This window comes from Eschscholzia californica, unplaced genomic scaffold (assembly GCF_041429995.1).
Source record: "Eschscholzia californica isolate CP2 unplaced genomic scaffold, dmEscCali1.0.p SCAF_1, whole genome shotgun sequence".
Lineage (NCBI taxonomy): Eukaryota > Viridiplantae > Streptophyta > Magnoliopsida > Ranunculales > Papaveraceae > Eschscholzia > Eschscholzia californica.
The window spans coordinates 34,777,353-34,793,081 of NW_028238198.1; the positions used below are offsets into that span (position 1 = coordinate 34,777,353).

The following is a 15,729-nucleotide window of genomic DNA, read 5'->3' on the forward strand; positions in this document are numbered from 1 at the left end:
GAATTAGCAAGCATGGAATGCATTATGTATGATGATCAAGCAAACGTCGTAACAGCCTTATCAGATACAACCAGAGGACAAAATGCAGAAGAATGTAAATGCTTAGCGTTTCGATGTGCAATCCTTTAGGTGATCGACTTACAAATCCAACATCTCCACATTGAAAGTGATAATCTCAACGTGATAAAGCATATTCATGATTATAGTAAATCCGTACAATGGCAATCAGAGAAACATGTTGAAGATATCCTCATTCTAAAGGAGCAATTTACCAGCATCATTTTCTCTTACACTCCGAGACAGAATAATAAGAAGGCGGACACACTGGCTCAATGAAGGTAGGAAACACCATCAGAAGCGCATTTGGAACTCCCTCCCGACTTTTATTTCTAGTACCAGTTCTTTTTGATTTATTGTAGCACTTACTTTCTCAACAACAAAAAAAAAAAAAAAAAGTTGACATGGTCATTAGGCTAAAGACCTTTCATTGAAACCCATGACTTTGTTAGATGGCTAATGTTGAGCCAAATACTAATCAGTTTAGACCAACTTAAGAAACCAACTGATTGACTATGATTGCATGTGACAAGACCCTTGTCGAACGCGTCTGGATCTGGAAAAGTGGAAAAGCTCTACCACGTGAGCCCCGGCTTGGGAGGTTGACATGAGTCTTGTAGGCATCTTGGCCTTGCGCCGGTCTAGAGGCACGTAAAGCGCGGGTCCGAGTCAGCTTTGCCACTAAATCCTCCTCAAGTCTCGAAACAAAGTAGGAAAGTTGGTAGAAGTCAACTTAGGTACCTCGAGCTTAGATCATCCTGAAGAGAACACCAACGACAAAGATCTGCCTTTTGTACACGAGCTATTATGTGTCAGAAAATCTACAAGTGTCCGAAAATACACACTCATCAAATATTATCTTCCGAACGGGTTATATGCACATTGATATTATTAGAACTGGTGGCTTATCATCTCGGACATGTTTGGACGCGGTCATCCGAACATATATAAACATATTAAACTTGCCCTAAAAAGGAATCGAAAGTCATCTTTTACACTCGGACTTCTAAGTTATTTCCATCAACTACAAAGAAACACACCATTGATTTGGATGTCGCAGTGTCTTCTTTGTGTTTTTTGTAATTGAAGCTCTTGAACAAAGGAAAATATCAACCTATTTCATACATCATCATTTTGTTCTTTTTAGACTAAACCGTTGTTAAAGTGTTATCTAAAGATAATTTGGACTTGCCAGGAAATGTGGTTTACAATTTGCACTTCAACCCAATTTAACATCCAAGTTTTTTCAAGTTAAAATGACAAGTTATATTGTCTGCTTACAAAACCCAAATATGTGCATTTTGTTTGGTTAAGAATACAAATGCAATGGAATGGAACTGATGCAAAAAAAAATTCCAGCACCCTTTATACTAAGTGGGCTCTTCGTACCAATGGCCAAATTTTAACCCTAAACCTTTTTAATAAAAACCAGTGTTACCAGAATTACATGGTATGTGGTGTACCTTTACCTTAACTTGAAAACCAACAAAAGTGAATCTTGAAATTCTTCACCACTATAATATTTGACAAAATCAAAAACTGAATTTTTAATTACCATCACCTTACACAAACTCTCTAGGAAATCAAACAGATTAACCAACAGAAGAATCCTCGTCATTAGGATAATACAAGGAGAATGATGAGAATAGAAAGAGTGCCCTGGCCCTGAAAATAAAATTCATATCAGTGGAAGTGAATATAAAAAAAACATAATAAATCTAGGAGCGGAATTGCTTACCATCTGGAAGGTAACCTCAAGATTAGGTTATTAGAGATTGCAGTTCTTGTTGAAATGTGGGAACTTTGTTTGCTTCAATAGCCATGACTAATCCCATGGGTCTGTAATTCTTCATCTAAAATATTGATTGTTCAAAACAACAATAAGAACATACCTTGGTAATAATAAGAACTCTTGCTGCTAGATTTTGAGAAGGCAGAATTGGAAGGAAAAGAATAGTATATATTATGTACGGCCAATTTGTTATTAAGGTACTAATGTGATTTTTCGAGTACAATGGCATTAGAATGCATATCGATTAAGGGAAGAAACTACTCCATTTACTGATACAAGTACATGACTGCCCTGGCATAGATCAGTCATAGGTTCATAGGTAGTTGAAGGTAAAGAGTTTGAAGACCAAAAGGTGATTTGGTAGCCAAATCACAAAACCGAAAAGCCCAAGATAAATGAGAAGTAACAACTGATATCTTTTTCCGGATTCTGGAGTCGATATCTATATGTTCATTATCGACTATATGATAGTTATATTTCTTAAGAATTGGCTCTAGTTCAATATTTGAATGAGATCAGTAATTGTATTACAGATACATAATATCGTTCTTTAACATCCAGTACTGAAGTAGATCCATGATTATCAGAGAAACTAACACACAAGTTTCAGTGCCTAGAATTTGCAAGGACTCAGAGGTGAAATAAAGTACCAGAGATGAAGTTTCTCTACACGGGGTGATTAAAAATAACAATTTAAGTCATGGTTCTTATTCGAAGTTAGCATCCTACCAAAAATGCAGTTGCCTACATGATCTAGACTTTCAAGCTACTGGAGAGCTTCAGGCACTGGGTTTACTAATTGCATCAATGACATAAAAGATATCCAAAACGTTGACAAAGAAAAAAACATACCTCGTCAGCTGGTCGAGAGCGTAGAGGAAAGGTAAAGGACCATAAGCTAAGCTGAAATTAGTTCGGACAATTAATTAGAAGTTTGAAAAATAAAAAATCTTCGGAGATCAATAAGTACGGAACTTGCATGTACCTTGTGAAAAATTTCATCCTCAGGCCAAACATATATTATTGGTTCGTCATTGCAAACTTTTGATGTCTTTTTTGGATGATCAGCGTTCTTATGCTACATTGTTGTACCCAAAACACAGAAAAGTCCCCAAAACAATGACACGCCAAAATGAAGTACTTTTCAGCTATTTCAGATTAAATCTTATTACTAACATAATTGTAAGTGAGGACTATTGAAGAATAACGTTGAAATTCATACCCTGTATATTCGAGTTATCAGTAGATAAACCTTGAAGCTGAAATTCTTCCGCTATAAGAAATTAAATGAGTAAGTGCTTTGTGTCATCTTTATCCAACAAAAGGAAATATTTCCGAAGTCAACATTCCGGTTACCTCTTTCTTTGCTGCCTGTGCCACTTCCTCAAAGAGAGTACTATATAGTGGAGGCAAGAGCTCAGGAGGAAAATTGATTACATGCTTTGAGACCAAGAGACCCACATCCTGTGCTTGCTCACCTAAAAGTATTTGCAAGTCACCTATAACATCCTTATCATCGCATACTTTAAGCAAATAATCATTGAGCTCCTTAAAGCATTTATGACCCTGTCAATAAGAAAACAAACTCATAATCTAGGCAACTATAGACGGAACTCCCCAATCTAAAGGTAGAAATTAGCAAATAGCACTAGAAATGGAACTGGAAAAGATTTATTTTAACAAGAGAAAGTAGTCATATATAAATAAAAGGGTTCTCGTAAGTCATTCGTGTTTCCTCACTATTGAATGTACTGATTCTAATTTTTCTCAATGAAAAAAGTCGTAAAGGAGTGATGCTTGCCTTATACCGACTCAAGTTAAGGGCTGTAACAATGGAGTAAAGACAATCATCATTTTCGTCCTCCTCGTCTTCTATTTTGACCACAGTACCTACTGTGGCCTGTTCCAGTATCAAGTCTACAAAACCACTCAAATCCCACTTCTTGTCATCCAGGTAAGTTTGCAGCAAGACCTTCACTCCGTGGAAGTCATCAGGTTTTGGACTGAAGAAGTCAAAATCTAATTGGACGGTTCCCTTCAATATAAACAGATCACATAAAAAAAACTTGGAATTAATTAATGAAATCTTGAATAAAACAAAGTGAGCTTTACTTACTCCGTTATCTTCGTCGCTGGAAGATTCAGAACTTTCAGTGTTCTTGTCGATAGTATCTTTTAACAATCTCTTGCCTAGAAGTTAAAATTATGTCATTATACTGAATGTCTCTACCAATAACATAGTTCAAATAGACGGTCACGACAGCTTAAACAAAAATAAAAATTACCTCTGGATCCGGATGGAGTTGTCCTATCCAGTTCAGAAGAGCTCATCTTCTTTGTGGAAGTAGATACAAATAGATTGGTAGTACGACCAAATGAGGAAAATGTAGGAGGTTGGCGATGTCTTGAAGGTTTACGGGTCATTACTTCTCAATCAGGTTGCAATTTGAGAAAGGTCTAAAACCAAATGTTAAGAACATTATAATCCAGTATTATATAGTTGGCAGTAAAAATTATGCACATCATAGAAATTATTGATAGGATACCCAAGTGGAAAACTAAAAACAAAAATCACAGACAAGAGAAACCAAACCCTATTTCATTCATGTTCATTTGATTAAACACACAAGTAATCATTTCAAGGACTAATATTTTCTTAAATTTTGATTAGATGTTTTAATTGATGGATAAATAGAAACTCATTAAGATAGGTAGAGAAAGATTAGATTACCTTCTGATTGCTCTGAACTTGGACTAAGAAGAAAAATCAAACAACAAAAGAAAACGTCCGGTGTCTAAGTGGTGGCGTTTCCCGGCCGTCTACAGCTATAGAGAGAGAGAGAGAGAGAGAGAGAGAGAGAGAGGGAGAGATTTAGTTAGCTAGTGGTGGCGCTGCCATGCTCGGTTGAGAGGAAGGCTGAATGAGTTTTCAGAGAGAGGGAGAGAGAGAGAGAGAGAGAGAGAGGGGTTTTGGTGTATATGAGATTGACCCGATTAGGAATAGGGTTATGAAAGTGACCCGTTTTAATTGAGTATCGTGGGTAATATGCGGTCCCACCGTATTACAACCCTAAGTAACCCTAGCTTAACGAACATCAAAACTTACACGGTAATTTCACCTAACGTATAGGGGTATTATAGTCATTGACTTTACTGACGAGAAAGCATCGTAATCTCCTCCTCTTCTTCTTCTCTTGACTCTTCTCATCATCAGAAGCTCCCTCCAAAAAAAAGAAAAGAACTTGGTAGCTCGAAATTAGGGTTTACAGTCAAATCTGTTCCTTTTTTAGGGTTTTGAGACATAACAATTGTCTGTGTCAGCAGAACTATAATTTTCTTCTAACGATCAGATGGTTCTTCATCTTTAATTTCGTTGGAGAACTAAAGGTGATCTTCAATTTCACGTATTTCTTCTTCTTTTCAGATTTACATGAATTATGATTCTTCGTTGAATCTCTCTCTCTCGCTCTAATCTTTTCTTTCCTTAGATCTCTTTGATTTTAGTTCATTTCAGTTCTAGTGATTAAATTTGAAGTTTTTATGCTTCAATTTTTGGATTTGCTGGTTTCTAAACCCTTTATAATAGTGTTGGTTATGGAATTTTTTTCTAGTATTCATATCCCGATTGGTTTGTATTCTGGTATTGTTCTTCAACCGCCAAAATTATATTGCAAAATCAGGGTTGGGCTAGCTAGAGTTAGGGCTAAGAATTTCGAAATTATTTCCAGAGTTTGTTCAGATCTTACAATTAATTAGGGCTATTTGTTAGCGGGTTATGATGGTGATCTCCATTTCCTAAACCTAATCTGTTTATTGTGCGGGTCATCTTCCCCAGCCCTAATAACCCTAGTCAGATTTATGGTATAATTTGAGGCTTATGTTCAAATCATCTAGTTTGGATTGGTAAGTTTTAGATTGTTTTATCCTGTAACCAGTTTTAAGCTTTGTACAGCATTTGTGATTGCGGAAAAGTTTGAATCTTTTGTTTCTCTAAATTAAGAAGTGTAAACCTTTGTATAACAGAAGGAAAAAACAAACAATCACATAAAGTTTATCTTTTTTGGGCATATCTGGAAATCCCCAAACTCCAACTCTACATATTTGTTTATCTGCTGGCTTAGTTAGGGTTGGGTCTCGAGTCGAGTGATGGTTTGGTTGGTGTGTCGTGGATGATTTCTTCCAGGTCTAATATTTGTACCTGTAGGAGTCCAGTAGACATCTTCTGTATGAATTGAAGCATGCATTCAGGATAAGCTCAAGTTTGGTTAGTAAGTGGTCTTTTTAGCCGTCGCATTCAGTCATCTAGTTTGGACGTCGGTGCATTTTTCCTTACTTTTATAAGGGTGCATTTCTTTTGCACTTCCTGGTCCAGTTAGTTATTGTTATTTACCTAAATCACTGTAGAGTTTCGTTTTTAAGATCATGGCAGACTATTATAATGAAAAATGTGATTGGGAAGGTTTACTACACATCAACGTTCTCGCTTAGCATCATATTTTCATATTGCATGCTTTCTACAACTTTCTTAATTAATGGAAGCTATTAGTGTGAATCCGCTGACATGATCTAGTGGTGTAATACTTGGAAGAGATAGTAAGCCTATGGTAATTCTTAGAACTGCACCTGTTTGTTAGGTTTGTGACTTGTGAATAAAATGTTAATATCTCTTTCAATGAGCTTAGTTTTTCTCTCTTTTTTATATGGACAAAATGGCTTCAACTTCACACATTTTCCTCCTGGTTGAAGTCATTCTCCATTCCAGTTGTTTTTCTAGGCATAACTGGATCCTACAATTAGACCATTAGCCATTAGGTCACTTTTCTACTTGTAACTTTTCATTTCACTGATCTTCCTTACTTAGACTTGAGCTATACGGGTGTCCATGTTGAAAGATGTTTTCACTTGCATTAAAAGTAGGCCGGTCTTACAGCTGCTTTGGTTCAGCTCCATGGTAGCAAAGTGATGCAAACTATCATGAGGTGTTATGAATCCAGACGAGACGATTCTTTGTTACTTGGAAGAATTTCCAACTCCCTTTTAGCTTCTATCCTAAGTTTCTAACATCTAATCCTTCAAGTTGTGTAAAGAAGATATGTTTCAAGGAGCTTTGTTTTGAATGGACAAAAATGCGCTAAACATGTCTTTCTTCTGGTCAGTAACCAGTTTCCTATAGACTTGAATGTATCAGTATCTATGTAGTTGGTCTCGGTATCGGTTCGGCCGAAGGCCGAGACGGACCGAGAAACTCGCCTGAGACAAACATGTATAGCTAATAAGTACTAAGTAATAAGCTTAATTACCTGACTCTTCATTATCTCAAAATTCTCGGACTTTAAACATAAAATTACTTCAATCATTGATAATTTGCAAAATCTTATCATAGTTCACTTCAATGAAATAAATTAATAATGAAGTTCATACTTTATAAGTATTCAAAGTTTCTGTAGAATTTTTAAAGTTTCTATAAGGCAAACGACCTAAAATATACATAGAATATTATTGCTACTTATCTTAGATTGATTGGGAATATAATAAGTAGTTAAGAAGGTAATAAATAGTAATATACAATTAGGATTTAAAGTTTCAAAAGATAAAGTTCCAAAAAACTAAAAGATGCTCGGTCACGGCCTGTCTCGGCCAAGACACCCGAGATTCTCGTCCAAACCCTAACTCGGTGTCTCGGCTGAGTCTCGTCTTGGAAGAGGGCTGAAACTCGAGATTCTCGGCTGAGGCGGCCGAGACCAATCATTCTCAAAAGCAGTTATATTTTGATTAGGCGTATACAATCAGGCCCTACTTAATAGGGCTATCAATGTAAACTTCGTCAAAATTTGAATTGTTTTCTTGATAATAGTTCCAAGCTTTCTAAATAATACTAATTCAAATTAGTTGATATGTTCATAAGCACTCATGGTTGTGAATTACATTCTATATTCTCTTGCATTAGCGAGTTAATTCATCTGTTGTCGTTGCTCTATGAGGTTATGAATTGGATGCTTTATGCTTGTTAGAACTTAGAATAAACTTGGTTCACATTGTTAACCGATTTATTCGTGATTTAAACTTTGTGTCAGTGTGCAAAATTCGGAGCATGCTATCATGATGTAATGATGCCAATCTCGAATCCTTGATTGTGAAGTATACTCCGTTGAAAAGGCTGAAATGGAAGAATCCAATACTGAAGATTCCAGCCTTGGGCCAAAACGCAAAAGGAATTTCAAATCTTCAGTTTGGAGTGAATTTGATTTGATTAAAAGAGATGATCGAGAGAAGGCCAAGTGCAGACATTGTGGAATTGAATATAGCTATGATAGTAGAAAGGGTGGAACATCAACTCTACAACGTCATGTTCAAAAGTGTGCTAGGATTAGGGCAAATGATGGTTGCATGCTACTATTATCTCATACGGGTGGGAGTGATTCTAATAATAACGCGACTGGAAAAGTAGAAATTGAAGAATTGAAGACTGAGGATCAAATTCCTGTAAAAAGAAAAAGAGCTCTGAAGTCTTCCGTTTGGAATGAATTTGATTTGATTAAAAAAAGTGGAAGAGAAAAGGCGAAGTGTAAACATTGTCATGTCGAGTATATTTATGATAGCAAAAGAAGTGGGACATCAACTTTACAACGTCATTTTCAGAAGTGGCATAAGCTTGGCGGGCGTGAAAGTGCTCAAAAATTACTGTCACCTGTGACTTGGAATGGTAATACAAGTGTAGAGCAGCTAGTTACAAACGGGCAAAAATTAGACCAATCGGTATTTCGTGAGAAAGTAGCCATGGCAATTGTCAAACACAATTATCCATTCACTATTGTGGAAGATGAGGGTTTTAGAGACATTTTCAACTACTTAAATACGGAAGTTCAACACATCTCACAAGATATTGTACAAGCAGATATACTGCAACTGCATAGCAGAGAAAAGGGGCTCGCAAGAAAGAGATTATTGTCGGCTTTGGGAAAAATTTGTCTTACATTGGACGTATGGACATCCGTAACTACGGATAGTTATTTATGTCTGACAGCCCAGTTCATTAATCAAGATTGGGCACTACAAAAGTTGGTCTTAGAATTTTCTCATATGCCGCGTCAGCACTCAGATCACGTTGTTGCTACTAAGGTTCTTTCTGCATTAAGTGATTGGGGAATTGAAGAGAAGATATTTTCTATCACCTTGGATGATGCAATAGTGAATGATACGTGTGTTCAAGCAATGAAGGACGAACTTTCTTTGAAGGGTGCTCTTTATAGTGGAGGTGAATATTTTCATGTTCATTGCTGTGCACATATTTTGAATCTTATTGTGAAAGAAGGGTTAGAAACAGTTAATGTGGCAGTGGAAAAGATACGGCATTCAATCAATTATCTTAAAGGTTCCCAATCGAGAAAAGAGAAGTTCTTTGACATTGTTACGGAATTAGGGTTGACAGAGAAGAGGGCTCTTCATCAAGATGATCCCAAGAGGTGGAATTCCACTTTTATCATGCTTGATAGCTGTCTTCTGTATCAAAAGGCTTTTGAACATCTAAACTTTGTTGATGAGAACTATCATGATTGCCCTACTCCAGGAGAATGGGAACAAATTGCGATGATCACTAAGTTCCTCAAAACTTTTTGTGAAGTCACACATTCATTTGCTAAAAGCAAGTATACAACTTCTGATGTGTATTTTCAAGGCGTATGGAAGATTCAAATGATTTTGAAGAAGGAATGTAATAATACAAACGACTTCGTTGGACTTATTGCTGAGAGGATGCAGCTAAAGTTTCGCAAATACTGGTCTCGTTTCAGTATACTACTGGGTATTGCAGTTGTTTTGGATCCAAGGAAGAAACTGTCGTTCGTGGAGTTTTGTTACCAAAAGTTGTACCCTGAGGCATATGGCCTAGAGGTTGAAAATGTTCGTAAAAGGATGGATTTACTCTATGGCGAATACTCGTCATCTACGTCCAAAAACCATACAAGTAACACAAGCACTAATACAGGGTCATTGGGTGAAGTAAATACGTCTACATTTGATGAAGATGCAATCGGGGAGGAGTTGCAGGTAAGTAGTTGCAAATGATTATAATTTATATTGTGGTTGTTTGTCTTTACATGCATTATTAAACTTACTTATTTTTGTAGGAGTTCGCATCATTTCAAAGCACGGATAGGCAATCTCATATGTCAGAATTAGATTTCTATATGCTAGAGCCACAACTTCCGTTACATCAGGAGTTGGACATCTTACAGTTTTGGAGAGCCCAAGAATATCGTTATCCAAACCTTGCTCGAATGGCACGTGATATTTTGACAATCCCCATATCAACTGTTTCATCGGAGTCTGCATTTAATCTTGGAGGAAGAATACTCGATCAATATCGTAGTTCCTTGACACCTGAAACTGCTGAAGCATTGGTAACAACTCGTGATTGGCTCTACGGAGTAGGTAAGTATTATTTAAATTAGAAGAAAGCTAGTATCATCCTACATAGAACAATGATTTAATGCTAATAGCTAATGTAGAGAATGTCATCTCTGCTTTGACGAGTAAAGGCTGGCTTTGTAAAACGGTTAAGATACCCTAGTGAATGCAATCTAATGTGACTTGTTTATGTCACAATAAACAATCTGTTCTTTTGAAGCTTAATGACAGTGCATGTTTCTTATCATCACCTGGGAAGTAATTTGTAATATTTTTAGTTCGATTATGATTGACAGTAATGCCTTTTCGACACAAAAGTTCTTAGTTGTTGCTCAATTTTCTAACTCAAGTCAAGCTTCAAGCTCGAAATGATGGGAGTTTTCTTTCTTTCCCTTCTCTGAATAAATAATTAGTTCCAAAGACGATGCCAGTTACCATTGAGAACTTCATTTGAAGTTTCATCTTTTCCTAAAATTAGTTTTACAAGTCTTAGATGGACCCTGGAAAGGTAAAACAACCCTTTAGAAATCTTCACTTGGTTATGGCGATCAGGAGATTGATCCTTTTTTAAGATAAGTGAGCCGTTTGGAGGCATTTCATGAACTGATAAATGTATATCTGAAAGTAGCAAAGAGATTGCTCGCAATCAAAAAAAGATGAGAAGAAAAGCAGTTGTGGAGAACCTAGAGAATTGGATTATTGTTTGAGTTATGCTAAATGAAAGATTTAACTTCTTATTTCCTATTTTGTCTTTCCTTGGTGCAACTTTGTGCTACTCTTTTGATGTAACTTTTCTTGTATTTTCCTTTACAGGAGTCGATTATTTGGAGGCACGGACTGATGAATTTTTCGTAGATATTTTAGCAGTTGAAAATCTGTCTTCAGATTGCAATACCTTCAATATAGCTGCTGACAACTAAAGGTTTTTCAGGTCGAAACCTATGCACTTCCTTTCAACTTTGTTTATAGAAATTTATAATACCTAATATACCTCAATGCTCAATCACATCATTAGCAAGTTTTCCTATCATTGTATGGTTCCTCCGATTTTGGCAAGTTGTATTTCATTGTTATTGCATCATGTGTTAAGGTTCAAATCTATGTAACATGGACATTAGTACTGCGATCAGTATCTGACACCAATAGGAGATGTTGATCACACTCACTATAGTTATTCTTAGGCCCTTGTATTATCTATTTTTGTTTTGATTCAAGAATTCCTACAAAGAATGAATAGATAGGAGATAATCAGAACGGTGAATGTGGTCGTATCGTGCCATGAAAGTTAAGATGAGTTGGGTTTATGGGTTGAGTCCTTGTTGGGTAGTAACCTTGACAGGGCTCATGAAACATTAGGCCTTGTTCTTACGTGCAATTTATCACGTTAACCTAGAGTGGTAATTGTTCCAACATGATTGTGTTACAAGTACCAACGTACATACATAAGAAGCTCACATTTCACCAATTGAAGTGACTGCAGTATCCGTTTTACACAACTCCAAAACCCAAGCATTACAAAAAATAAGAATAACAAAATACTGTTGTTTTGTTTATGTTGCCTTCTCTAACATGAGCAGCTGTTTTTTTTTCAAAACTCAGAGCAGAAAGGAGCACTCAAGCAAACTCGTATAAGGTAATGAAAGATGGACATATGATGGTTGTGTATTTCTGTTTTTAGTATTTTGGTTTCTGATCGTAAGAGTTTGCTGTTTTGATTATTCAGAACTCGGGTGTCTACTGATTTCTTCCTCGGCTGGAGTACTATGTTATTGATACAACGTCAGCAGCTCTGTGAGGAAGGATGCTGACGATGAAAAGTAGAGTTTGCTGTTGTTAGCCGTGTAAGTAGTTGATTTTATTATTCCTGTCTTATGATATTTTATTGAAGATGGACAACACATTATCTAAGGTTAAAAGATATTTTGTATAGTAGAAACTATGTGTAATGTTTCACATATTGTTAAGGAATTGTTTCTCATAAACCCAAAATAGCTTATTTCAGTTGGTATTTCTAAAATAGCAAGTGTGCATGGAGATGATTTGATGGTGATTTTTTTTTTCAAACAACACATGTTAAATATATTTTTTTTCGGGGTTTAAGTTAAAAAAAGATAAGTTATATTTTGTTTGGTTAAATTCAACGTTAGTATTTTAGTTCGGTAAATAATTCATATATTTATAATTTGTTTGGTTAAAAATCAAATGTTTTTGCAACTCTTTTGCTTTCCCACCACCAATTCTTCTCTACGACAAGGTAACTACCATTGCAGACAACCTTTAATATTTATAATTTGTAATTTGTTCGGTTAATTTGTAATTTGTTTGGTTAAAAGTCAAATGTTTTTGCAACTCTTTTGCTATCCCACCACCAATTCTTCTCTACGATAAGGTAAACTATCATTGCAGATAACCTTTAGTATTTTTTCAGATTTTTCTCTCCTCCTCCATCCACTACCATCATTTACGTCTTATCTTCTATCCTCTCTTTTCTCTCTCCCACCAAGTCCATCTCCAATGCGAAACTTAAAAAAATCTCTAATTGAGTTATATGTCAAGTTTCGATTGAGATTTTCTGTTCTATATGGCTAAATTGACTGTCAAATTTAAGTCTTTCGATGCAAACCTCAAAAAAAACTTTAATAATACACATACCACGCATACATTTAATTTGAAAAAAATAGTGGGTAGAGACTTTTTATTGGTTCAAAAATTAAATTTGATGACTATGACCCTTGAGATACTCAAAAGAGATCTCAAAAATAGAATTTGTATACAAGATATCTTAAAATTAGATGTTTCCACATCTCTCAATTGAATTTCGCATTAGAGAGAGTGTTTTAAAAAAAATCATTCTCATGTGGCATTTAAGATTTTAAGAATGAGTCTTGCATTGGAGATGCTCTAAAACCTTAGGTTTTAGCCGACTAAGATCCCATGGGTTTCAGTCTGAGTCTTTGAGAATGAGGGAAAAAATAGAGAGAGAGAGAGGGAGAGAACAATGGTTGTTGTGGTGACCGGAGTTGGTAGTCAGGGGAGTGTTGGGCCCAAAGCGGTCTCGTAATTTAGATTCTGCATATCACTTTCCAAACAATGTAACACGATTTAAGTTGTAAAATAGTGGTTAAAAATTTAGATCATGTGCAAGCCCAGGTGGTGAGAGATGTGGTGAGAGATGAAAAAGGAGACGTCATGATTGTCCCGTAACATCATTTCTCTTTTAACTCCAGAAATTTTTCGTGTTTTTCCAAATCGTCAACATGCACTAAGTCTGTAAGGAGTTATTAGCATCTAGATTTTCCCTTTTCTTTCGTCAACTCCTCCCCTGTTAGCCATTTGTTTTTACCTACGGCCCAATTCTCAATGTAGAATATAGTTTAGAAATTGATTTTTTTTGTTAAAAGGTTTGGAAATTGAGTTGGACAATTTTATTTTGAATCTAAAAAGCAATTTTATTTTGAATCTAAAAAGCAATTTTTTTTTTCTCTTAATCTTCATCCTCAACCTCACCTCTCCCATCACCACTATTTTTCTCTATTTCTACTAGAAAAATCGATCGGGTTTGAAAGATTCTTCCACCGTGGCACAATCTGATTTGGGGATTCCATCGAAGAGAGATGGTGGGGGACGGAGGTTATAAGTGGTCGGCAGAGATTATGGGTGGTGCTCGGAGTTGGAAAGTAAAAACAAATAAACTGATTTTTTAGATTCAAAACAAGATCGCCACAGAGTCAGATCCTCTTAACCAAAGTCTTATGTTTAGGATGTCCCAAAACCCCAGCCTAATAGATTAGTTTAAAGAGATCAGGATTCCTATTTGAAAATTTTTAAGGGTTAATCATTCTTTTACTACAAAAAGCAACCTAAATTTGTTTTTACCTATGGCCCAATTCTCAATGTAGAATATAGTTTAGAAATTGATTTTTTTTGTTAAAAGGTTTGAAAATTGAGTTGGACAATTTTATTTTGAATCTAAAAAGCAATTTTTTTTCTCTTAATCTTCATCCTCAACCTCACCTCTCCCATCACCACTATTTTTCTCTATTTCTACTAGAAAAATCGATCGGGTTTGAAAGATTCTTCCACCGTGGCACAATCTGATTTGGGGATTCCGTCGAAGAGAGATGGTGGTGGACGGAGGTTATAAGTGGTCGGCAGAGATTATGGGTGGTGCTCGGAGTTGGAAAGTAAAAACAAATAAATTGATTTTTTAGATTCAAAACAAGATCGCCACAAAGTCAGATCCTCTTAACCAAAGTCTTATGTTTAGGATGTCTCAAAATCCCAGCCTAATAGATCAGTTTAAAGAGATCAGGATTCCTATTTGAAAATTTTTAAGTCTTTTACTACAAAAAGCAACCTAAACTGTCTTGAGCGTCGGAGCGGTTTTCGAACCCTTTCCAGTTCCCCCCCCCCCCCCCCCCCCCCCCCCCCCCCCACGAAGGAGTAGAAGCAATGAGCATGAGCAAGGAACCAGAGCTGGAGCGAGGAGCAGGAACCAGGAACCACAATCAACTTACCAGAATCTTTAACCTTAACTATTTTCCTTCTCTCAAACATTCTCTCCTTATATGATGGACAATTAGAGGACATTCCTTCAAAAACGTAAATTATTTTCAATAGACATTTTGTTATTTACCGTAAACAACAAAATTTCCTATACATTCTTTCTAAAATATAAACTATTTCACTGAAAATTCGTAAGACAATTTGTTATGTACTAGACATGTTTTTATGTATTAGGTGTTTATTTATGTACAGGGTATTTTGTTATGTACTTGACACTTTTTACTAGACATTTTTTTATGAACTGGCCATTTGTTATGTACTGGACACGTTTTGAATAGAAAGTATAAGAAATTTTGTTATGTACAGTACATAATCCAATGTTCAGTAATGTATATTACACTTTAATAAAAATTTCATTGACAAATTCATGGAAACCAAATATATAAACCAGATTCAAAAAATTTCATAAAAGATAGTGAAATAGATCTGATTTCATTTACAATTTATTACACCTTCAAATTTTCAAGTCTACAATTTTTTAGATCGATCTAGTAAAGAAATATCTAGGTTTAATAATGAAGATCTGTAAGATGAAGAAAAGCTAGAAAGAGAAAAGAAAAATTAATGGAGTCTTGTTGTTGATGGCCTCAAATCTGAAATTTTGGAAAGAGAAATCACCCTTCCAGAATCAATAACCCAGATCTGATTTCTTCACCATTAAATTTTTATCAAATCTTCTTTCTTCACCGTATTCACTATATTAGAAAATCTCAGATCTATTTTTTTCTTCTATAGTTCATTTATTGTTCACAAATAGTAGACCAAAGATAATAAATCCTTGATCTTCGCTAAAAAGAGAGGAAGAATTTCACATCCAAATCTTTTTAAAGAGAGATTAGAAGTTATTAATCTTTTAGAGGAAGAAGATGATCATAAGAGCCAGGAACCAAATAGTAAATCGATTTTGA

General features: G+C 35.6%; 2 protein-coding genes across 2 annotated transcripts; one reads left to right on the plus strand and one right to left on the minus strand.

Moving 5' to 3' along the window:
- Positions 1-1,457: 1,457 nt before the first annotated feature.
- Positions 1,458-4,845, minus strand: LOC147566345 (CDK inhibitor P21 binding protein). The gene is made up of 10 exons (XM_086652853.1): positions 4,581-4,845; positions 4,135-4,306; positions 3,966-4,039; positions 3,651-3,884; positions 3,206-3,415; positions 3,072-3,122; positions 2,835-2,927; positions 2,702-2,752; positions 1,796-1,910; positions 1,458-1,722 (listed from the first exon to the last, which is right to left on the minus strand). Exons 2-9 carry the CDS (start codon positions 4,271-4,273, stop codon positions 1,818-1,820), a joined length of 945 nt encoding a protein of 314 aa, XP_086508979.1. The 5' UTR covers positions 4,274-4,306; positions 4,581-4,845; the 3' UTR covers positions 1,458-1,722; positions 1,796-1,817.
- Positions 4,846-5,015: 170 nt separating this feature from the next.
- LOC147566346 (zinc finger BED domain-containing protein RICESLEEPER 2-like) lies at positions 5,016-12,244 on the plus strand. The gene is made up of 6 exons (XM_086652852.1): positions 5,016-5,236; positions 7,924-9,895; positions 9,976-10,279; positions 11,069-11,186; positions 11,855-11,888; positions 11,979-12,244. The coding sequence occupies exons 2-4, from the start codon at positions 8,012-8,014 to the stop codon at positions 11,173-11,175; spliced, it is 2,295 nt and encodes a 764-aa protein (XP_086508978.1). The 5' UTR covers positions 5,016-5,236; positions 7,924-8,011; the 3' UTR covers positions 11,176-11,186; positions 11,855-11,888; positions 11,979-12,244.
- The last annotated feature ends 3,485 nt before the right edge of the window (positions 12,245-15,729 follow it).